General features: G+C 50.3%; 1 protein-coding gene across 1 annotated transcript in view; it reads right to left on the bottom strand.

Moving 5' to 3' along the window:
• The window catches only part of ADGRA2 (adhesion G protein-coupled receptor A2), an 89,671-nt gene that overhangs the window by 51,961 nt on the left and 13,279 nt on the right, over positions 1–24,431 (bottom strand). Inside the window, exon 2 of the mRNA XM_074982012.1 lies at positions 2,541–2,612. Coding sequence (XP_074838113.1) covers positions 2,541–2,612 — 72 coding nt within the window. The remainder of the gene's footprint in view (positions 1–2,540; positions 2,613–24,431) is intronic.

The raw sequence follows: 24,431 nt of genomic DNA, 5'->3' as shown, positions 1-24,431 counted from the left end.
AAAGCAGCAAGTGAATATCATCTCCAACTTCAGCATCCTAACTGCTCCTGCTGCTGATTCTCAAAGGCATGGAATCCTCTCCCTGTCTGCCCTACACACAAATCAGGAACTCTGGACTGGCCAGATACTACATTCGACACCCTCTATTTTGCATTTCACTCCCAAAGGGCCTCAAGGCACATATTATGCTTGAGAGAAATGCAGCCACCTCTGGGGTAGGGAGTGACAACCAATGAGCTCACAGCTGTAAGAGAGACGTAGCAAAAGCCCTGGTTTTTAAATGGTGGTGTAGGACCGCGAACATGCTGCCAGCATGGCACTGTAAGGGGAGCCTGTCCCACAGTACTGTCTATGTAGGAACAGGGCCCTGACATCACTAAGGCCTTTTCTCCTTGGGAGGAGTGACAGCTAAACTCAAGTTTTGCTGTTTCCACTCCTTGAGGCGCTGCAGCCCAGCTTCTTAGCAGGGAGGGAGACACAACAGCATTAACATTCCTGGAGCAAGCACCCAGGTCGGGCGGTGGGGAGCACGGCATGGATTCTCATGCAGTCCAGAGCTATTTACGGCACCACTTTGGTCTAGCTCCCCCAGCTACCATCTCATCAGAGCCTGCTTGGGAACCTCTGCTTCCTTCTGGACCACCAAGCACAAGCTGCACTTTCAGTCTCGCTCAATACATCAAGCCAGAGCCCCTGGTTCGCGGCTGGAATGCAGCAGCCCTTCAGAAAGACCGTGTCTGGGAACAAAAACCCCTCAGTGTATGCACCCCGCTCCTACATACCTACAGATGAAATCCATATGGGGGCCATAAATCTCCCCTTAGTGCAGGCTCCCGTCAGAGAGATGCCTTTCACAGAGATATAAGAACGTCGACTTTGTTTGAGGGACAATGTTGCTTTTCATATGGACCCGCAAGTCAATGCCCCCTCTGATGCTGCCAGCCCAAACGTGGCTTTCCAAGGAGCTTCTGAAATTCCACGCATTTCCTGGAGTCCGGGAGAGAACCTCTCTTTTCGCTCTCTGAGACGAAATGGTTTCTCTCCTCTGACACCTTCCAGGCTGTGCCCAGGCAGCTGCATTCTCCATCCGAATTGTTCATTTCCCACCTCCCACAGCAAGGCTGCACACGCTGCAGGGGGAAGCTTCCTCTCCTTTCCTTATGCCGGCCAATGATGAGAGTAGCTCACCAAAGGAGCAAGCTGGTGTCTAACCTGAGGGATGCTGTGGGCCTCTGAGGCAAATAATCTCCAAGACTCATGAAGCTAGAGGAGGAGATTTGTCACGCTAAATGAGTCAACAGTGTGACTCTGCTGCAAAAACAAGGCAGCAAACCGCATTCTAGGTTGCGTTTACAGGGGTGTTGGGAGCAAGACCCAAGACTTCATTCTTCTGCTCTACTCTGCTTTGATTAGGCCTCAGTTGGAGTACTGTGTCCAGTTCTGGACACCACATTTCAGGAAAGATGTGGAGAAATTAGAGAGGTTCCAGAGAAGAGCAACTAAAATGATTAAAGGTCCAGTGAACATGACCTATGATGGAAGATTGAAAGATCTGGGTTTAAGACAGAGAGGACATGATAGCAGTTTTCAAGTACCTAAAAGGGTGTTATACAAGGAAGAGTGAGAAAAAACTGTTCTCTGTGGCCTCTGGTTTGTCAGGGTGGTCAAACACTGGAATAAACTGTCTAGAGAGGTTGTGGAATCTCCATCACTGGAGATACTTAAGAACAGGTTAGCTACACGTCTGTTAGGAATGATCTAGATGGTGTTTGGTCCTGTTGTGAAGGCAGGGCACTGGACTTGATGACCACTCGAGGTTCCTTCCAGTTCCAGTGTTCTATGAACTCAAAGGTGGATGCAAATGCCTAACACACCATGGACAAGCTCACCCAATATCCCTGATGAGACCTTCAGTAGAGGACAGAGGGACACCCTGTCCCCTGAGTCTCTCTGCTGAGCCTTTGAGCCAAGGGGTAGTTTGAGCCTGTTGTGTTGTGGTGTCTGCAGGGTGAATGCACTAGGCTTAGACCCTTCTTAACTCACGGCACACAGGCCAACCTGGCAAAGGCACAGTGATCATTTTGGGTTGGGCTTTAATCAGAAAGCTAGAGAGGAAAGACTGCCCTGCAGCTACTGATCCCCATGGCCTTCCCAGGCAGAGTGATCTGAGACACGGAACAAGCCAGGATAACATGGCAAGCTCGGACGCACCCGGAGGAAGATGCCAACCAAACTGACATTCACCAGCTCTTCCCCCTGCTCCTATCAGTTAGTGCTGCGGAAACTTAAGTACAATTTTGCCTAAATCTATAGCGACAGTAAAAAGCAAATTGCCCTGAGCCATGTATTTAATTTCATTAACAAAACCCATCTGACACCAAGCTGATCCTCCCCTCCCCTCCCCTCCCACCACTGAAAAGCCCTCTCCCTCCCCACTCCACTCCCATTTAATTTTTGCTCTGCTTTGGTCCCTCTTTTCCCAGTCCCTCATTAGGAGCCCAGAGCGGCGCTGCCCTCACAATGGGCCAGCCAGCACTTACAGCTTTTCGAGAACACGCAGTCCAAAGAAAGAGCCATTCTTCAGCACCGTGATCTTGTTGTTACTCAAAAGCCTGTGGGGAGAAGAGAAAGGGGGACAGGGTAGTTATTCAACCTGAGTTAAACAAGCAGCGGCGGCTGGGGCTACATGTGTGGTCCGAAAGGGGCAGCTTCCATAGCCCCACCCGCCAATGGAACTAGAGACAACACAAGATACACGCAGAGAAGTCAAAGCTTTGTGATGGTTGAGGGACCACGCCAGTGTCTGACTGCCTGTAGCTCGCAGGGCCAATGCCAAGTGTGATGGCCCAGCGGCGGCTGTCTACAGCCGTGCCCCAGCTCCTCACCCCTGCGCCAGTGCCAGCGTGTAGGGAGACGGCAGGGAAAGATGGGCAGAGGGCGAGCAGGAGTCTGAGAGGGATGGTAGCACTGTGTGATGAGAGACCGAGGCAGTGGGCTGAGCCTCAGCCTGAGGAGCCAGGGGAGCGGCACAATGCGGGATTCAGACTCTCCTGGTGAGGCAGAGGGGCACGGACGCAGCTGCCCTGGGGAGAGGGAATGGGGGAGAGCAGGAGGCTGCCGTACGGGCACCAGGTGGCTATATTCCACCCAGGAAGCAGCATGGAAGGCAGTGCAGGAGGGAGTGGGAGGGAGAGACTCATGGGGCGGAGACACTGGCCCACAGGCAGCATAATGCGTGTCTGTGGGAAGGGGGACGCCTTGGCAGGTGCGTGTGTGGCAAGCAGGGTCTGGCTAGCCAGGCTGAGGCGCACAAGGCCAGTGGGAGTGTGGAGAGGAGCTGGGGCACTGCTGAAGACAGCCGCTCCCAGGCCCTCACGCTCTCCAGAGGTCTGAGAGCCGCAGGAGGTGGCAATGGGGGCGCTGACGGCAAGAGGAACCTAAAGCCCTGAGCAGCACAGAAGGTGCGAGGTCCCCGCACGCTCTGGAGCCAGAGGCTGCTGCCTGGGTGTGGCGGGAGGAGGCTGCAGGGAGCCTGCTGGGTCCATGAGTTATGCAACTCTCATTGAACAGCAGAGCAACCCACAGCTTGGGACTGCCCAAGTGCATGTGCCGCCTGCACAGCAAGCAGCTCCTGGTGACAAGAGAACATCTGCTAGAGGGGCAGCCAGCTACAGAGCAAGTCATGGGACTCCCTGTTCCCTCCTCACCTGCCTACTGCCTCCCTGGGTCTCCCTGCTGCTTCCCTGCGTTTGTCCCCTGAGCCCTCACCTCCCACCAAGGTCTCCTAGCTCCAAGGACCCCATTAGGGATAGTCACAGCCACCCAAGGGTGCAGCTGCTATGGAAAAGCCCTCCCATGCGATTACCAAGCTTGAGCCAGCAGCCAAGAAAGGGCTGTGATCAGCCTGGCGGTTCAGAAACTCCCAACAGCCCTGGGACTACACATCACGCACTCCTGACGGCCCTCAAGGAGGCCACTAAGGACCTGAAACTAGACTCAGCTGTTCCCAGTTCCTCTCCCCACCGCCTTTGCTCCCGTGCCAGCATGGCCTGGTCTCCCCACCCGCCATCCCCTCACAAGGTGCGCACCCGAAGACCATTCTGCCTCTCACGTCCTGGTCCCCACCGAGTCGGAATTCCAGCACGCGGGGGCCTTTAAGTGGCTCCCTCTGCGCTTTATCCCAAAGTAAACAGTTTAGCTGACCACAAAGGGGACCCTCTGTGCTGTTCGGCTGAGGAGCGGAAGCCAGCCTGGGTGAAAGGAGCAGAGGGAAAAGGAGCACGCACCCACCAATTCAGCTAGCAGCTCATTAAAGCTCTTTAGTAGCAATTAGCACTTCCAGACACAGCCTTTTGCCAACAGGCCCACTGTGCTTTTAACCTCCCTTTGCGAGCTGCTCCAGTCTCCTTCACCCTTTCAAGCCAAGGGCTTTCAAGAGACCCAAGGAGGGGGCCAGGTTTCCACCCAGCCTGGTCAAACAGCCTTTCTGTGTGGCCAGCCCTATAAACACTCAGAGGCCTCTCCAGGGGAGGCAGAACCTCCTTAGCTGACACATTGCAGGGTGCTTGGAGGAGAGGGAACAGGCCCTGAGGGAGGAAAGGAAACAAGGCCCCTGTTCTCTAAGGGGTAAACCACTGGAGAGCAGGCAGGGAGAGGGGCTGAGCTGAAGAAATGCAGGCAGACACACAAGCCAGCAGGACCCAAATCCCCCATGTGCACTGAGCAGAGAGAACAGGGAGACCCTGAGCAGTTGTAAGGGCTGACGGCTTGACCAACAGACCGCTGTCAGCCTTGGATCTCCCACCTCGTCGTGCCCAGGCTGTCTATCACAATGGTCAGAAGCTGCCCGGGGCGAGGCTCTGTACATAAGAACATAAGAACATAAGAATGGCCATACTGGGTCAGACCAAAGGTCCATCAAGCCCAGCATCCCATCTGCCGACGGTGGCCAATGCCAGGTGCCCCAGAGAAGGAGAACAGAAGACAATGATCAAGTGATTTATCTCCTGCCATCCATCTCCTGCCCTTGTTATGAAGGCTAGGGCACCATACTTTATCCCTGGCTAATAGCCATTTATGGACCTAACCTGCAAAAATTTATCAAGCTCTTTTTTAAACCCTAATAGAGTCCTGGCCTTCACAGCCTCCTCGGGCAAGGAGTTCCACAGGTTGACTGTGCGCTGTGTGAAGAAAAATTTCCTTTTATTAGTTTTGAACCTACTACCCATCAATTTCATTTGGTGTCCCCTAGTTCTTGTATTATGGGAAAAGGTAAATAATTTTTCTATGTTCACTTTCTCCACACCATTCATGATTTTATATACCTCTATCATATCGCCCCTCAATCGCCTTTTTTCCAAACTGAAAAGTCCCAGTCTCTCTAGCCTCTCCCCATATGGGACCCTTTCCAAGCCCCTAATCATCTTAGTCGCCCTTTTCTGAACCTTTTCTAATGCCAATATATCTTTTTTGAGGTGAGGAGACCACATCTGCACGCAGTACTCGAGATGTGGGCGTACCATAGTTTTATATAGGGGAAGTATGATATCTTTTGTCTTATTATCGATCCCTTTTTTAATAATTCCTAACATCCTATTTGCCTTACTAACTGTCGCTGCACACTGCGTGGATGTCTTCAGAGAACTATCCACTATAACTCCAAGATCCCTTTCCTGATCTGTCATAGCTAAATTTGACCCCATCATGTAGTACGTGTAATTTGGGTTATTTTTTCCAACATGCATTACCTTACACTTACCCACATTAAATTTCATTTGCCATTTTGCTGCCCAATCACTCAGTTTGCTGAGATCTTTTTGTAGTTCTTCACAATCCCTTTTGCTTTTGACTGTCCTGAACAACTTGGTGTCATCTGCAAACTTTGCCACCTCACTGCTTACCTCATTTTCTAGATCATTGATGAACAAGTTGAACAGGATCGGTCCCAGGACTGAGCCCTGGGGAACACCACTAGTTACCCCCCTCCATTGTGAAAATTTACCATTTATTCCAACCCTTTGTTTTCTGTCTTTTAACCAATTCCCGATCCATGAAAGGACCTTTCCTCCTATCCCATGACCACCTAATTTACATAAAAGCCTTTGGTGTGGGACCGTGTCAAAGGCTTTCTGGAAATCTAGGTATATTATGTCCACTGGGTGCCCCTTGTCCGCATGTTTATTAACCCCTTCAAAGAATTCTAATAGATTAGACAGACACGACTTCCCTCTGCAGAAACCATGCTGACTTTTGCCCAACAATTCGTGCTCTTCTATGTGCCTTGCAATTTTACTCTTTACTAGTGTTTCTACTAATTTGCCTGGTACTGATGTTAAACTTATCGGTCTATAATTGCCAGGATCTCCTCTAGAGCCTTTTTTAAATATTGGTGTTATATTGGCCGTCTTCCAGTCATTTGGTACCAAAGTGGATTTAAAGGATAGGTTACAAACCACTGTTAATAACTCCGCAATTTCACATTTGAGTTCTTTCAGAACCCTTGGGTGAATGCCGTCTGGTCCTGGAGACTTGTTACTATTCAGCTTATCAATTAATTCCAAAACCTCCTCTAATGTCACTTCAATCTGAGTGAGTTCCTCAGATTTGTTGCCTAAAAAGGCTGGCTCAGATTTAGGAACCTCTGTAACATCTTCAGCCGTGAAGACTGAAGCAAAGAAATCATTTAATCGCTCCGCAATGGCACTGTCTTTCTTGATCGCTCCTTTTATACCTTTATCATCCAAGGGCCCCACTGCTTTTTTATCAGGCTTCCTGCTTCTAATGTATTTAAAAAATATTTTACTATTGTTTTTTGAATTTTTGGCTAGCTGTTCCTCAAACTCTTTTTTGGCTTTTCTTACTACATTATGACAGTTAATTTGGGAGTGTTTATGTTCCTTTCTATTTTCCTCACTAGGATTTGACTTCCACTTTTTAAAAGCTGCCCTTTTCTCTCTCACTGCCTTTTTAACATGGCTGTTTAGCCATGGTGGTTCTTTGTTAGGTCTCTTACTGTGTTTTTTTATTTGGGGTATACATTTAAGTTGGGCCTCTAGTATGGTGTCTTTAAACAGTTTCCATGCAGCTTCCAGGGATTTTAGTTTAATTACTCTACCTTTTAGTTTCTGTTTAACTAGCTTCCTCATTTTAGTGTAATTCCCCTTTTTGAAATTAAATGCCAGAGTGTTTGACCGCTGCGGTGTTCTTCCCAACACAGGAATATTAAAAGTTATTATATTGTGGTCACTATTTCCAAGCGGTCCAGTAACAGTTACCTCTTGGACCAGATCCTGCGTTCCAGTCAAGACTAGATCGAGAATCGACTCTCCCCTTGTGGGTTCCTGTACTAGCTGCTCCAAGAAGCAGTCATTTAAGGCATCAAGAAATTTAATCTCTGAATCCCGTCCTGAGGTGACATGCACCCAATCAATATGGGGATAATTGAAATCTCCTATTATTACTGTGTTTTTTATTTTGATAGCCTCTCTAATCTCCCTCATCATTTCAGCATCACTATCACTGTCCTGGTTAGGTGGTCGGTAATATATTCCTAATGCCATATTCATATTAGAGGAATGAATTGTTATCCATAATGATTCTATGGAACATTTTGATTCCTTTAGGATTTTTACTTCATTTGATTCTATATTATCCTTCACATATAGTACCACTCCGCCACCCGCACGACCTGTTCTGTCTTTCCGATATAATTTATATCCCGGTATGATAGTGTCCCACTGATTTTCCTCATTCCACCATGTTTCTGAGATGCCTATTATGTCAACTTCCTCCTTTGATATGAGGTACTCCAGTTCACCCATCTTATTAGACAGACTCCTAGCATTAGTGTAAAAGCATGTTAGAAAACTACCACTATTTATATGTCCGCCTTTCACAGACGAGTTGGATTTTTTTATGCACGATTGTTTCACATCTGATCTTGCCCATATATTATTTCCCACGTTCCCTATCTGACTAACTTCTAGGGAATCCCTGTCTATGGAGCCTCGTGTAAGAGAAGTCTCCGTCCGATCCAGGTGCTCCCCCGCACCAATCGGCTTTCCCCCACCTCTTAGTTTAAAAACTGCTCTATGACCTTTTTAATGTTTAATGCCAGCAGTCTGGATCCACCTTGATTTAGGTGGAGCCCATCATTCCTGTATAGGCTCCCCCTACCCCAAAAGTGTCCCCAGTTCCTAATAAATCTAAACCCCTCTTCCCTACACCATCGTCTCATCCACGCATTGAGACTCTGAAGTTCTGCCTGTCTATCTGGCCCTGCGCGTGGAACTGGAAGCATTTCAGAGAATGCCACCAAAGATGTTCTGGATTTCAGTCTCTTTCCTAGTAACCTAAATTTGGCCTCCAGAACATCTCTTCTACCCTTCCCTATGTCATTGGTACCAACATGTACCACGACGACCGGCTCCTCCCCAGCACTGCCCATAAGTCTGTCTAGATGCCTCGAGAGATCCGCAACCTTCGCACCAGGCAGGCAAGTCACCATACGGTTCTCCCGGTCATCACAAACCCAACTATCTATATTTCTAATGAAAGGTATATATTTCTAATGAAAGGTCTGAGAGGTACCTATCAGCCCTACTAGCTCCTCTGTGAGGCCTCAGGCAGCAATCTGCAGACACCACTGGTCCTAGAGGTGGAATTTTCTGCCGAGATGGCTGCATTCCGGTGCCCAGCGTGGCAATGAGAGCAGTCTGGGAGCAGGGCCCTCCACACAGCCATCACCTGAACCACAGCAAGAAGTTGGGTGGCCCCAGAGGCAAGCCTGGAGAAACCTGGTGGAGGCTGTACTCCCCAAGCCGCTCACTGGCCTGACATGCCCCTCCAGCAAAGGCTCTCTGACACAGCATGCCTGGCCCTCACACAGATGCAGGTTGTCTCTTGGCTCTCAGAGCTCTGACCTGCCTGTGTGACAAAGAGGGGCATGTGAGGATTTTATTCCCCTGGTTAGGTTGCGTGGATACATGCTACTGGACATGACTAATGGCCAACACCCTGCCTGGATTCCAGTGTGTGGCAGTAAGCGACACCTAGCATCACCAACCAGTTGACAGCAGCAGCAACTTGCAGGTCACCCTGCCTCAGCTTTCAGCAAGAAAACCCTACACATGGCTATACACAAGAAATCCACAGACTACCACACCTTCGGATCTGGTCACCAGCCCAAACACACCAGAAAATGGGTTAGCCTCAGCCAGGCACTCAGACACATCAGAACATGCCCTGAGGAGAATGTCCAGGACAGATACCTTATCCCACCTAAAACCATCTTCACTGAACAAGGACTCTCCACCAGAGAAGTAAGCAGAACTGGAACAGACAACCCCACTGTCCCGAGAGAACCTGCTTCTATACAGAAATACAACCCCCTCCAAGTGCACGCCTCTAGTCATTACCTGTAATCCCGCACTGGGACCCGCATGGGGCATCAAAGGATTACAGCCTGTACCTGAAGGAGATCACATCCTGAAAGAAATCTTTCCCGAACCCCTCTCCTGGCCTTCAAACAGGCTCCCCACAGACCCAGGTGCACCAATTCAAAGCAGCACCAGATCCTGCCAGAACTTAAGCTATAGCTGAAATGGCCCAAAAACTGTGTGTAGACTCGCCCCAGTTCACCGCAGACCTAAGGAGACACCAAGTGGCTTAGTAGGTTGTCTCAGCTGTGGACAGCCAGGATGCATCCTCCTGGCACAGAGAACCTGAGAGGCTGAGGGCTAAATAGCCTTTGCTCACCACCAATCGAGCTGGTGCTAAGCCCTGAGCACACATGGGGCTCTATCATACAGTCATAGAACACTAGAACTGGAAGGGACCTCGAGAGGTTATCAAGTCCAGTCCCCTGCCCTCACAGCAGCACCAAGCACTGTCTAGACTATCCCCAATAGGTGTCTATGTAACCTGCTCTTACATATCTCCACCAATGGAGATTTCACACCCTCCCTAGGCAGCTTATTCCAGTCTTTAACCACCTGACAGTTAGGAAGTTTATCTTAATGTCCATCCTAAACCTCCTTTGCTGCTGCTTAAGCCCATTGCCTCTTGTCCTGTCCTCAGAGGCCGGGGAGAACAATTTCTCTCCCACCTCCTTGTGACCCTCTTTCAGGTACTTGAAATCACACCACACACAAAGCACTACAAAACACATGGCATCCACATCCTTTCCCCAGAGAGTGGATGTTCAGACTAACAGAAAACACAGGGCACCTGTCTAGGAGCAGGGAAAGCAAGGAGATGCCCTAACTTGAGAGGAGGGTGCCGGAGGGATTGCAGGGAGAGGGGAATACCTTTGACACATGGGCAGCAGGCGGATGTTCCCAATGCAAAGGTAAATAACATCTTGCTGCTTGGAGAGAAACTGCAGCTTGCCCCTGACAGTTATAAAATTTGCCTGCAATTGGGAGGGAGCCAGGAGGGATGCTTCAATCAAACTTGCATTTGCTCTAAGGTTAGCAAACTAACTTGACATTTCTTCTGTACAGCAAGGGAAAAAAACACCTCACCTAGAGTTACTGCAGGGCTGCTCCTTGTAGGGGTGTTCACAGAAGTAGTGGGGATCTGCATCAGATTTACCCAGGCCATGCCACTCCCAGTTTCCCCTGGCTACCCACAATGATACCAACTTAATTTTGTCTGTAGAAATAACAAGCAGTTTTGTGGCACTTGAGAGATTAATACATTTTTAGGCCATGAGCTTTCATGGGTAAAACCTACTTCATCATATGGGATTTGGAGTGGAAATACACAGTCCAAGGTTTATATAGCCAGAAGTTGGGTGGGAGTGGAGGAGGGAAGTTACCTGTCACTAGTGGGAGCAGTTAATGAAGCAGATTAACCTGGATGTTTCCCATTCCTGCCAACATCAAAGGTGGGGAAATTGCCCTTGTAATGCATAAGCCAGTTCAGATCTGTGTTCAGGCCAAGGTTCAAAGTGTCAAATTTGTAAACAAATTCCAATTCCGATGTGGCCCTCAGTAATCTTGCGGTACAATTCTTTTGGGGAAGAACGGCAACTTTTAAATCCATTACTGACTGCCCAGGGAGGTTAAAAGGATTGCTGACAGGTTTGTGTGTAACCATTCCACATGTCAGATTTACGTCCATTCATCCTTTGGTGCAGACACTGAGCATCTCTGAGACTTGTTGTCTGTACATCAACTGCTAGCCCAGCAGTCCCATGGAATGTGGACAGCAGCTGATCAGCTCAGGCCATGGCCGCACAAGAGAGCGCGGGCATTTTTCAGCTCCCTAAACAGTTCACCAAACAACAGGAGCTCACGATCCTTCACGCTTAATCAGCCTCCTGACAGGTCACAGAGTACAACCCTGGCCTCCAAGAGCTGTGTCACACAGAGGAGTCTGCGTCATGGGGAGATATGACTCTGCAACACCCAACGGAGGCCAGCAGCTGTCTTCAAGGAGGGGCAATAAAACAGACTGATCCATTTCACCAGGCAGGCATAAGGCGCCAAAGGGACTGGCTAGTGGTAATACCTCAAGCTGAGCAGAATGCCCGAAGGGCTTGAAGGAATTCATTCCCTCTCCCTCTCCAGTGTGGGCGTCCCCACCCCACAAAACAGAGCCCAACGTGATTAAAGCAATTCCCCTCTCCCCGTTCTTTCTCCCACCCCACACACAAAACCACAGCAGATCTGTGGCGCAGGCAGGAGAAGAACCGTGAGCTCCCTGGGGAATGCAACTCCTATCCCCAGCCACCCTGAACAGGGAGCCTGGCTTCCATGCTCCTGAGGCAGCTGGGGCAGGACCTGCTCTGTCTGGTTTGCAGAAGAGGAGGCCATTGCGGAGGTGGAGGGCTGCAGAGGAAGTGAGGGACAGTCAGAGGTTTAGGAAAAGCACTGCAGGCTCCAGCTGCCTGAGGGCAGGGCAGCAACAGGCAGGGTCAGGGTTACTGCTGGGGCAGGGGAGATAATGGGAGCTTCTGGAGCCCCAGTGGGCTGGAAATGCCACTCTCTGGGTGACAGAGCTGCAACCTTCACCTCACCCTGGGGCTGGGAAGAGCAGAATGGAGTTTTTTCCACTCGGGTTCCTTTCTTTCAGAGGGTCCCTTCCTGGAATGAGCCCAGCTGCTCCTGCCTTCCACTCCATTCTGCCAGGTTCCTAGAAACATGCTCCAGGGTACTGCCAGGCACTAACCCTGTGTCCTCACCTGCCCATCCCAGGGCTCCCTCGTGGTGCTGGGAGACAGGGCTTCTGGGGTGTACTCGAACTCTGCCACACACGCATTACATGGTTCTGGGCAAGTCACTTTTCTCTGTGCCTCAGTTTGTCCCTCTGCATCCTAGAAAGGATGCTCACCTGGGGTGTGGGGGCAAGCCCTTAAAATGCACAGTAATTGGACAGGAGAGCAATCAGCAATGCCCCCCTTCCAGGATCAGGCCCCCAGCCTCCTGGAGTCCTTCAATTTCAGTTCATTTACTGCGTATAAAGCACTTTGAGTGTCTCTGCTGACACAAACAGAAAAGGATCTGCTCCAGCTGGATACAGGTGAGGGGAGCTGGGAGTGGGGAAGCCACACTAACCGAAGCTATAGGAGCCCTTACTCAAGAAGTGCTGTGATGGCAGGGGAACTAGCTACACAGGTGGCAGGGACAGGCTCACAGAAAGAAAACAATGAGGAGACTTCTCTTCACCCTGTCTTATAACACAGGACTGAGGGACAGTCAAGGGCACAGAAAGGCAGTAGACTTGAATGTGAAAAGGCTGAGGGCTATCCTGTGGAACTCACTGCCACAATACGCCATGGAGGCCGAGAATTTAGCAGGCTTCAAAATGGGACTGGACATGGTGACGAAGTGAGGTGTGTGAGGATTTTATTTCCCTGGTTAGGCTGCACGTGTTTCCGGATGCTCTGTACCAACACCTGGTGTGTGCCTCAGTTTCCCTAGGCACAGCATCAGTGCATAGTGGTAATAAGAGTTTCAGTGTGATGGCTTCTCACAAGTTGCCAGGCCCTTCAAGCTCTTTGTAACCTAGGCAGCCAGGTGACACCTTTCTTCCCTGAGAAGCAGGACAAAGGATAGTGGAGGGGCCTGGCTGGTTTGAATTGGAACTGGGCAGATGGGAAGGAGGACAGTCTGGGCTGGCTGAAGAGGGAGGAAGGAGAGCCAGGTCTTGGCTTGGAGACCCCCACTGGCTCCTTCTCCCCAAGATGGACTGTACTGTCCGCTTCTGTGCTGACAAGTCTGTTCTACTCTGTGTTCCTGTTGTCTAATAACCCTTCTGTTCTCCCTGCTGAATGAGAGTCACACCTGACTGTGAATGGAGTGCAGGGCCTGGGGACTCCCACACTCCACAGCAGACGTTTATCCAGAAAATAGAAGAGCCAGCATTATAATAAGAAGTCTTAAGTATAAGATGGACCCTGGGAAACCTCCTGCTAGCAGGCACACACTAACCTAACTAACAAGTTGGGAGAAAACGTTTCTGGGGCAGAGTTTCTCCACGGCAGAATTTCTTCCTCTGATGCATCTGGTGCTAGCCCAGATGCTGTGCTCTGTAAAGGCAATCCCTGGCCTCTCAGAGCTATTGGGAGCCGACGTACAATCAGAAACAGACCTGGGGCATTTCCACCATGCACGAAAGAAACACAGAAGATGAAGCCAGGCACTTTCCCAGTGGCCTGGCCTGTGTGCGTGCGTGAGCACACATGCTTTAAAAGCAAAAAGGGGAAAAATGCCTTGCTGTGGACTAGGAAAGTACCCTAGAGAGCTTCGGTTACCAAAGGGGGAGGGCGGAGGAAAAAGGGCTTATTGATGTTAGAAGTTGGTGCTGTTTATATAAAGGCTGTTTCTCCAGCTTGGCTGAATGGCTGCAGTGTGTGTGCTGGAGGCAGAGACCAGGACACGGACTCCATTTGTTCCCCCTAGGAAAACCCAGTGTGTATGTGGATGTCTACACATTCTGTTTGGGTTTCTCCACCCCATTTACAAGGCAGAGGTTTGTCAGGAACTAGCAAGGTCTCTCCGGACTCACTCCTCTCTTCCCATCAGTCCATCTTCTGGCCAGAAAGGCCTCTTAACAAATAAATGGAAAATAAATACAGAGGGGAGCATTTCAAAAAGGGATATATAAACTCATATGCACATATAAACACTCTCTTATGTGAGAGCCCAAGGAGGTCAACACACATGGACAAGAGTGATCCAGTAGATATAGTTTACTTGGACTTTCAGAAAGTCTTTGACAAGGCCAAAAGTAAGCTGCCATGGTTAAGAGGGAAGGACCTCTCACAGAGCAGGAACTGGTCGGAAAACAGGAAACGAAGGACAGGAAAAAACATCTTTGAAGCTCTCTAGTCCGGCACACACTGTTCTGGCAACATCCATGGTCTGGCTTGATTTTAGTTAGCCAGATATCCACTTATCATGGGTGTGGCCATGTTTCCCGCGGTCCCATAAAGTTTGTTTACAGGCACCAGTCCAGGCTCTCAGTGTTCTGGGCTGTTATTTAGCTGTAATTTATCCTTAAATATCTTCTAGTAAGCAGTGGAAGTGTTGATAATGCTGCTAGACAATACTGACCTCCCGTGGTCCAGCAAATTCTCTGATTCGGCACCGGTCAGGTCTTGAGGGTACTGGACTAGAGAGGTTCAGTCTGTTGCCAGTTTTCTCAGTGGAGAGATATAAATAGTGGGGTCCCTCAGAAATCTGTCCTGGACTAGTGCTATTCAACATATTTATAAATTAACTGAAGGGAGGAGGGTTAACAGTGAGATGGCAACATTTGCAGACAATATAAAATGATTTGAGACAGTTAAGTCCAACGTTGAGAAGAGTTAAAAAAGGACTCGCAAAACTGGGTGACTGGGCAACAAAATGACACATGAAATTCCATGTTGATAATTAATGCATGTTGGAAAATATCGTCCCAACTATACCTTCAAAATGATAGGGTCTATCTAAATTAGCTGTTACTACCCAAGACAAATGGTAGCAGATGGCTCTTGGAAAACAGCCACTTGGTGTGCTGAAGCAGCTGGAAAAAAAATCTAGCAGAATATTAGGAACTGTCAGGAAAGGAAGAGGTAATGAGACAGTAAAGAACATAATGCCACTACATAAAACCACAGTGACCCCAACCCTTGAATACAACATGCAAGTTTAGTTGCTCCATTTCAAAATAAATGTATTAGAATCAGAAAAGATACAGAGAAAGGCAACAAAAACAAGTCAGGGTATGGAACAGTTTCCACATCAGGAGATACTAAAAAGACTGGGACTGTTCAGCTTTGAAAAAAAAGGAAGAGGTCACTAAAAGGAGACATTATCTGAGTAGGTTGGAAGACAGATGCACACACAAAGGCATGCTATGTGCAGAGCTTTGAGAGGGAACAAGAATAGTGGGACGTCCCAGGCTTTGCTATAAAACCACATGCAAGCGAGATATGAAGGAATTTGGAATCTGGCCCAACCAATGGGAAATCTTGGCAAGCGACTGTAACAATTGGTGCCGTTGTCTGCATCAGGGCATCAAAATCCATGACAGGAGCTGGCTCCTACAGCTTGAAGAGGAAAGAGGCTGTAGGAAGCAAGCAGCTCCAGACCATAATTTGCAACAACTGCCAACGATCATGCAAATCTCAGATTAGACTATTCAGGCCTGAGACATCGCAAACCATCTACATCATTGGTTGCAATTCCCACTGTCTCTTGCAAATGAAAGGGTGCCAGTAACAAGCTACAAAATCTTGACTGGTATAGAGAAAGTGAATGGGGAAGTGTTATTTACTCCTTCACATAGCACAGGGGTCACCTAGTGAAATCAATAAACAGTGGGTTTAAAACAAACACAAAGATGTTCTTACTCACTCAGCACACAGTCAATCAGTAGAACTCATTGCTAGGGAATTGTTGTGAAGGCCAAAAAATAATTAGATAAATTGCTGGAGGACAGATCAATCAATGGCAATTCACCAAGATGGTCAGGGACACAACCCCGTGTTCTGGGTGTCCTTTGACTCTGACCAGCTGGGACTGGACAAGGAGATGGATCACTTGATGATTCCCTGTTCTGTTCATTCCCTTTGGGGCACCTGGCATTGGCCACTTTCGGAAGACAGGATATGGCACTAGCTGGACCATTGGTCTGGCTCAGTCTGGCCATTCTTACATGAGTGCCCTGACTACTGCTTGCTATACCAATCCCAACTGTCTTCCACTTACCCGGTGTTCTCTCACCAACTAGCAGACTGGGAGCTTTCTGGGTTAGGAAGCATCATTTCCTTATATGTTTATACAGCACCCAATGCAACAAGGCTCCAATCTCTGGCTGGGGCCCCTACACTCTCCTGCAATACAAATTACCGCTGACGCACATGTGTGCAGGCCTGTGGCATTACCACCCTCTTAGGTCAGAGTCTGCTCCTGGATCAGCTTCTGAGCATTTCTTGAGCAGGTTCCGGAGAACTCAGCTTCTAAGAGAACGCATGTTTCTTAGCATGGTGACTGCAGAGCGAGAGCCAACTGCAGCGTCACTTACAAATTTAAACCCCTCTGCTGAGGGGACAAGCAGTCCCTGAATCACAAGGAGACCCTAGCAAGGCCAAAGAAGGAGAATCTCAGGGTCTCCATGTCACAGAGTGTGGGGGAGCCCCCCAGGCCCTGCCCTCCATCCACAGGCAGTGTGACTCTCATTCAGCTGGGAGAACAGGAGGTTTATCAGTCAGCAGGGACACAGTCTAGAACAGATGTGGCAGCACAGAGACCAGAAGCTGTCAGTACAATCCCTCTTGGGGAGAGAGGGCCAAGAAGGTAATACCCAAGCCAGGACCCGGCCTCCTTCCTTCCTCTCCAGCCAGATAAGACTGCTCCGCCCCCCACCCCCAAACACAACTGCCCAGCTTCAATTCAAACCAGCAGGGCCCCTCCTTCCTCCTGTTTCTTGGGGAAGAAAGGTGTCTCCTGGTGGCAAAGGTTATAAAGAACAGGGAAGGGGGAAAGGCCTGTCCTACATGTGGGAATTCATCACAACGATACTCCCCTCACCACTATGCACTGATGCTGTGCCTAGGGAAACTAAGGCACCACTGGCGAATAAAATTCTCACACACACACTGCAACATACTCCACATGCAAACATCATCTGGTGGACTCCGAAGAGCCGGAGCAGGACACCTCCAGGACTTAAAGCAGAACGGGAGCAGCGCTGCCTGTTTCCAACACCCAATTAGCAGTTGCCCACCCCTACCACCCTTGCTCCCTCCCTCACACCCGTTTGCCTTCTGTAAGCAATGAGGAAGCGGCTGGCCTGCGTGAGAGGCTGTGTTAATAAGGGGCTGCCACAGGACACTGCTGTGTTTGCCAGGGCTGGAGGAGGGGAGAGGAAATGACAAGCAGCCCTGCTAGCCGTCAAATTGCTTCCACAAGTCACAGGCTTGAGAAACCGCAACAGGCTGGGATTCCAGGCCTGCCATGTCTCCTCGTTCCCTCCCCAGCGTGCCAGCCCCCAAGAGGCCCCAGGCACAAATAATCAGGAGAAATATGCACACGCAGAAAAAGTTCTGGTTTTACTGGGCTCCAGTTAGCTGGGCTGACACTGCAGAGTCAGTTCTCTAGCCCCTGTGGCTACAAAAGGGGCCTTGCTCCAGCTCCTGCAGAGGCAGCCAGTGTCTACCCTGGCCAGGGATGGAGACTTGGAAGAGCCTGGGGGTTCCTCTGCTGTAACTAACTGAGGATTCCCTCTTCCCAGCTGTGCCGCAAAGAGTCCATCTCCTGCAGCAGGAGGCCTACAAACCCACACTCCAGCCTGCCCTGACCAAACACGGGCAAGGCTCAGCCGCCAGCAGTACCCTTGCAAACAGTTTGAGACTGTCCGTTTAAAAAAAAGACACCTCGGTGGCCTGACCCTGCCACTACGACGTGCACCTCCCTCTCCTTATCCACCTTCTCTGCCCAGTGGTAGGCGCTAAGAAAGTTTCTTTCTAACACAGCGACCCAGGCAGAAGAAGCCTGGTGCAGAATTAGATGAGACCATAGCTTTCTACGTCAGGTCGAGTCCTACACTGCCTGGCTCAGTCTCGGCGTGGATTTACCAAAATTCCCACTGTATTTCTCCTCTGCCACATCTTGCTTCCAAAGGAGAAATGCTCACACACACACAGCCCCGTTCATTCAGCCCCTACGTAGTCCCAGTGGGCTTCCCAGGGAATGCAGCTGGAATGCAAGGTCGGAATCCTACTTGCAGGAGACCCTGCAGCTGGTGGTGAAGGGCACCTACAAACAAGCAGCTTGGGGCTGTGGGAAGAGTGCCCAGAGAAAAGCCTCCGCTTCCTGAGCCAGTAGGTTCCTCCGCCAACCCTGGACCACCACGTAGGCTCTGGAATCAGCTCTGTGGTCCAGCCCAGCCCTCCTCTGCTCACCAGCCAGTGGTCTGCACAGCACTATAACCAGAAATAAATGAGCAAATTGGGAGAGAAAAGAAGAAAGGCCTGGAGTATGGTGAAAAGCGCAGGCTCCCTGGAAAGCAAACAGCGCTCACCCAAGCATCCCCAACAAAAGCGGCTGATCGTGAAGGGTTCACTTTCTCCAGTTTGTTTATGTTAGTAGATTAAAAAGGCTGTGCTGCAACAGAGGTTTCCACTTCCAGCCCCTTGCAGGCTCTGGGACATCCTTGGGGGCTCCCAACGTAGCGATTGATAGTGTAAGTCCCCGCCACCTCCCCTGCAAATCCCACACAACCTCTCAAGCCTCGATAACCAGCCCGACCAGAGATGTAAGTACATTTCACTCATCTCCCATTATCCCCCTTGCAATTTTGCAGGCCAAGAGCCCCAGAGGAACTTCAAAATGCTTCAGAAACAACAAGAAGTTCTGTGGCACCTTATAGTCTATAAGGTGCTACAAGACTTCTTGTTGTTTCTGAAGATACAGACTAACTCAGCTACCCCTCTGATACTTGTCACAATGAAAAATTCTTGTGGAGTTTCTCCAACCCTTGAGGGTCACCCCGGTGACCCACTAGGCATCAAGGGTAACAAGAAAACATTCTATGAGCACCTTAGAGGCAAGAGGAAGACCAAGTACAGAGCAGACCCCTTACTCTATGAAGAGGGGAAAACAATAACAGTAAATGTGGAAACAGCAGGGGTGCTTAATGATTTCTTTATTTCAGTTTTCACCCAGCAGGCTGATGGGGAGTGGATGCCTCCAAGAGCGAATGCTGGAGAAAATGAAGTAGGTTCAGAAGTTAAAATAGGAAAAGAATACGTTAAAAATGACTTGGAAAAGTTAGAGGTCTTCAGGTCACCACGACCTGATGAAATGCATCAGAGTGTTCTAGGATGCACTTCACCAGGTCCTGGTGACTTGAAGACCTCTAACTCCCCATATTCCTTCTCCACAGGAGCAGTCTGGCCAGTCAGGCAGATTATTCCCAAGGACATACAGATGGCCATTGGATTGTCCAACAGTTGCCAAACCCCAGGCAGAGCAAAGCATTGCTGTCTCTCTAGCCCTTGTCCACAAACCGCTGGAGAAAGAAATAAGTCCAACCTCTCCCCAGAGTAACCCTGGGCCTCTCATCTCACCCTGGCTGCCATCAAGTCTATTTTAACGCGTTGATAGCAATCCTGCCTCCAATGGCAGACTCATTTCTGGCAAGTTCTGGCCATCCAGGCCTATCACGGCAGCATAGTGGAGCTGTCTGAAGAGCTAACAGTGCCCGAAGGCAGAAGCCTTTCAGTGCTCTCCCTAGCCATAGAAACTCCCACCTCTCTTGCTCATCCAGAGATAAAGAATACCCAGCAGAGCTCTTAAATAGAGGTGAAGTGGCAATCTGAAGGCTGCAGCTCTAGACAGCCTCATACTCAAGACAGCCTCAGTGCAGAGGGGAGGAATGAAGGCAGTAGCTGGAATGCCTTTTACTTGAGTCTTCAAAAACCCCAGCGCCAAGCACAACAAATACAATTCACCGATGTGACCCTTAGTTTCCCCCTTCGAGCTGCAGGGCCCGGCAGCGTCTCCTGCTCTGCACGGCAACTGCTGAGATCTGTCTCCTTGTGCCTTTCAGCAGAGGGGTGCAAAGCGTGAGGGCCATTATAAACCCTGTTAGACAAATGGGGAAACTGAGGCAGGGAGGGGACTGGACTTGCCTGGCGTGACACACACCAGTATGTAACAGAACCCAGAAGCACTGACTGCTGTTAGTGTAATCATCAGACCACACCCACACCCAGTGAGCAGGAAAGGTACTCTGGAGTCCTGACCAACAATAAGCTCTAACAATTAAGCCACACTTCCTTCCCCCACTAAGAACCCAGGAGTCCTGGCCACCAATCTATTGCTGTAACTACTAAACCACCCTCTCAAAAAACACCCGTTTGTAACTAACAGTTCCTGAATTGCGAAACTTCCACCTCCTCCTTAATTCGGCACAAGGTCTCCAGGCAGATGTGATCAATTCCCTTGGCTCTTAGCAAATATGGGCTGTCAGTTATACAAAGGGGCTTTCTCCTCCATGAGGAGCAGGACCTGCTGTGCTGGAAGACATCCCTGCACCCCCGCCCCAGCTCAGATCTTGCCTTGGGCAGTGGCAGCCCCTGAGGTCCGGACCAGGTGAGCAAGGCAGCAGCAGAGGGTGCTGGAAAGAGAAACCCCTGCTAGTAGATCAGCAAGGCACAGGATGCAGGCTGGCACTGTATCAGAGCACGCCTTGCCTTGCACCCTGTGGAGCAGGGAAGGGGCAAAGGGGAAAACACTGAGGACTGGACCATTCTGACAAAGGGGAAATCTGCAAAAATGTTCCCTCTAATTTTTTTCCATCCCTGGCAGAATAAATGTAGTTACATGAACTGAGGCATGTGCAGACATGCACCACCAGTAGAAACACAGGCTGCCCGCTGTGGGTGCTCTGCTAAGCAACTCGGCCACATTTGAATCTCTCCTGGGTGGCCACCCAAGCACTCAGCTTACAGGGAAACAGCGATCTGCAATAATTTTGTGATTCCTGTGAGTGCCTTGGTTTCCCTCTGCACGGCACTGAGCAGCAACTGGGGCAGAGCAGAAGGGCAGGAGTGCTGTATTATGGAACTCCAGCGTCTGAACAACTGACGCCTGTCCACAGGGATCTCTGGCAGATGGAGCCTGTGAACAGAGCATGGGTCTGCAGGAGTTTGATGTGACCCGAAAGGTGCTAGGTGACTGGGTTAAGAGCTCTCACCTGGGACCGACTAAGAACCGCAAGGGGATGCTCTAGTCCCTTCCCTGGCTGACTGCATGTATTACATCTCACCGTTTGCTTCTCTCTGCTAACCTGAGGACATCTCCGTGTCACGTTCCAGTTGACTATTAAACCCTGCTCTGTTCTGGAAAGCAGGCTGGTGCTGCAGCAAATGCCTGCTGAGGAGCATCAGTCCCTGGGGAGGATTCAAGTCTCCGAGCCAGAGTTTCTCTCCATTGGACTCACTGGAGATCACTCACAGCATGAAGTACAAGTGCTGGGGCCTGGGGCTCCATCTTGGAGGTGGGGAGGCTGCTTGGCCTGCCCTCGGGGAAGCATGGCACCTCTTGGGGCTCTGGTAAGCTCAAGGGATGGTGTGAAAGATGGGGCATATCACAGACCCTGTGTATCTGTGACAACCGCAGCGAGGGTTTTGCAAGTATTGAGGTCAGCCTTGGACCAGCTGTGAAGTGGGAGCAGAGGCATGCAGTGAGGGATGGAAGGAGAATGCACAGACCTGTAAGGAAGATGCTCCTTAACTTTCCACAAGTGTCAGTGCCCTTTGTGCAAGGGCATCTGCTGATGAGCAAGGTCCTTTGCTAGCTGTGTGTCATTCTCTCCCCTCCTCCCCAGCCTACATCTGGGCTGGGTGCTCCACTGCCACGTCCCAGATAACATTCCTGCTATCAGCTGTGCTTCCTCTGGCAAAAAATAAATCCACCAGGGGACCACTTATGAGGCCAGAGAGTCAAGTAGCAAAAGAGACTGCACATAAGGGGCCAGATGAGTAATGACCAAGATCCTGCTTCCTGCATTAGAGAGAGGTAAGCCCAGCCATGTCTTAGCAGAGCCCAAAGCTCTGAGCCCATATAAAATAACCCTCTACTCTCTAGCCAGAGAAGAACTTCTGAACATCTGCTGCTCAGGGCTGGATTTTCGTGAAACTGACGTCGTGGTGGTGCATGTTTAAAAGGGAAACTACCAAAATAAAACAAGGTTTTAAAAGCTAACAGGAATGAAGTACCACCTCTGTAATGAGCGAAAACCCCAACCATCCTCAGGAGATGGACTTGCCACTGAATCTTTCCATTTCATTCCCATCTGTGTGGGAGGGGGGCAGATTTATTCTCCAGATGGGCTCAGTTTTAGAGCAAATTAAAATTCTTCTTGGGCCAAAATGAAAATTTGCATACGAACCCCTCCCCCAGGTGTTTTTTGAAATCTCTTTAAACATGGATGAAAACAATGCAAAAAAGAGGAAGAGGCTTCCTCCATCAAAACAAGATTTTAACACCTCCCCCTGCACAAAAATGTAAATCTATCATATATTTAAGAAAGTTTGTATGTGAGTCTGTCTGTCCGTCAATTTGTTCAAGATCTCCACCCAAATGGTAAGCGCTAGGACCACCAAATTCATAGAATCATAGAACACTAGGACCCGAAGGGGCCTCGAGAGGCCATCGAGTCCAGTCCCCTGCCCCGACAGCAGGACCGACCACTATCTACACCATTCGGTATGCAGCTTCCTCCTAGCATAACAAAGAGCAAAGCACAGGTTTGTTTGTACTAAGACGAAGGGATGTGCCTGGAATGCGACAGTTTTTCACAATGCAGAAAGGCAGCTAGCAAGGACAGTTGTATTACTCAATGACTGCAGGAGGGCAGCAAGGGGCCAGAGATGAGGACTGAGGCAGCTGTGATCCCATTGGGCCAGCAGGGGTCGGGGTGGAAGTAAGCTTCCCGCCTGACCCTGCGCAGCGAGGTCCCTGCCATAGACAGCCCCGGGAAGATGAAGCCCGGTCACTGCAGCCTCCACCATGCCATCTCCAGGGAGCTGCTGCCTGCGAAGTGCAGCCCCTGCTCTGAACTGCTCCAGGATGCCTCCAGCTGGTCAACAGGACCCCCACCGGGTCCTACACCCCCAGTTCTCTGCCCTGCACCGCCCACACCCCCAGTTTCCCTTCCCTGGTTTCCGGTGGGGGGCTGCTGCAGCAAGCCAATGTTCCAGTCCCCCACCTGGGGCTGCCGCAGCAAGCCACAACTGGTGCTCTGAAGGGGGCTGTGCTGCTGCGGCAAGCTGGCATTCCAGCCCAGTCCCCCGTGTGGGAAGGGAGTGGGCTGCGGGGGCAAATAGGCAGTCTGGCCATGGTGTTCTACATGGGACACTGCTTCCAACCCAGGCTTGCTGCCATCCTGCCTCAGCTCTCTGGTCCAGGAGCATCCCTCCTTCTGCTGGACGAGAGAATGCCACTTTTTGGAGGTGCAACCCATTCTTGAAAGCTGCTACCAAGTCCCGTCTCAGCCTTCTCTTTTCCAAACTAAACAAACCCAGTTCTTTCAGTCTTCCCTTGGAGGTCAGGGTTTCTAGACCTTTAACCATTTTTGTTGCCCTTCTCTGGACCCTCTCCAATTTCTCCACATCTAATGCATATCCCAAATCTTTCACACCCCCTCCTATAAGCACACCACAAAGACTTCATGTTTGGGCTGTTCCCAAGGAAGCTGCACAGAGAGCAGGGTTCTCTTGGCCTTCCCAGCCTGACCGAGGGGACGATCCACGTTACACCCAACTAGCATAAAGGGTCTTTCACCGCCACGCTGCAGCCAGAAACCAGCACTAAAGCTCAACCCCTCAAACCTCCAGCAACGAACAGCAGGCGACCAAGCCATGAGAGGCAGCGGTGCCAACAGCACAAACAACGGGACAACCTGTGCACTCTGTGACCCTGGTGTCAGTGCAGATGAAATCCTGTGTAGCCAGAGGAGTTAATCTGGGTTCACTGGTCTCATCATCCTCTGTCCGTGTAATGCACACATGCCTTAAATACATGGATTGTACACACATTTACATGTATCCACACAGGGTGTCTGGGAGCTGAGTTACACAGCCCCACAGGCATGTAAGCAGCAGGGATCTCTACCAGGCTGCGCAGAGCCAGGCCCTGCCACTGGCCTGACAGGCTGTCTCTCTCTCCAGGGCCAGCTGGGATGCATCTCTGGAGTGCGGGGGGAATTGCACCTTTGGTTTGCAGACTGAGTGGGCAGGAAGTGAGCAAGGCCTCCAGGCTAGACCTGTGAGGCTGTGTGGTCAGGGGATTCCATTGCATTGACACAATGGGAATCTCTCCCCACAAAGCCACCAGTCTGCCAGAGGCAGCGGTGGACTTGGAATTCGGCCTGGCAGTGAAGCCTCGTATGCTTCCCGATGGACAGACTTCAGGCCAGAAAGCATGGCT

The sequence above is a fragment of the Carettochelys insculpta genome, chromosome 31 (genome assembly GCF_033958435.1).
Source record: "Carettochelys insculpta isolate YL-2023 chromosome 31, ASM3395843v1, whole genome shotgun sequence".
NCBI classification, from domain to species: Eukaryota; Metazoa; Chordata; order Testudines; family Carettochelyidae; genus Carettochelys; species Carettochelys insculpta.
Note: the sequence above shows the minus strand (reverse complement) of the source record. Positions and strands in the feature narration are given on the sequence as shown.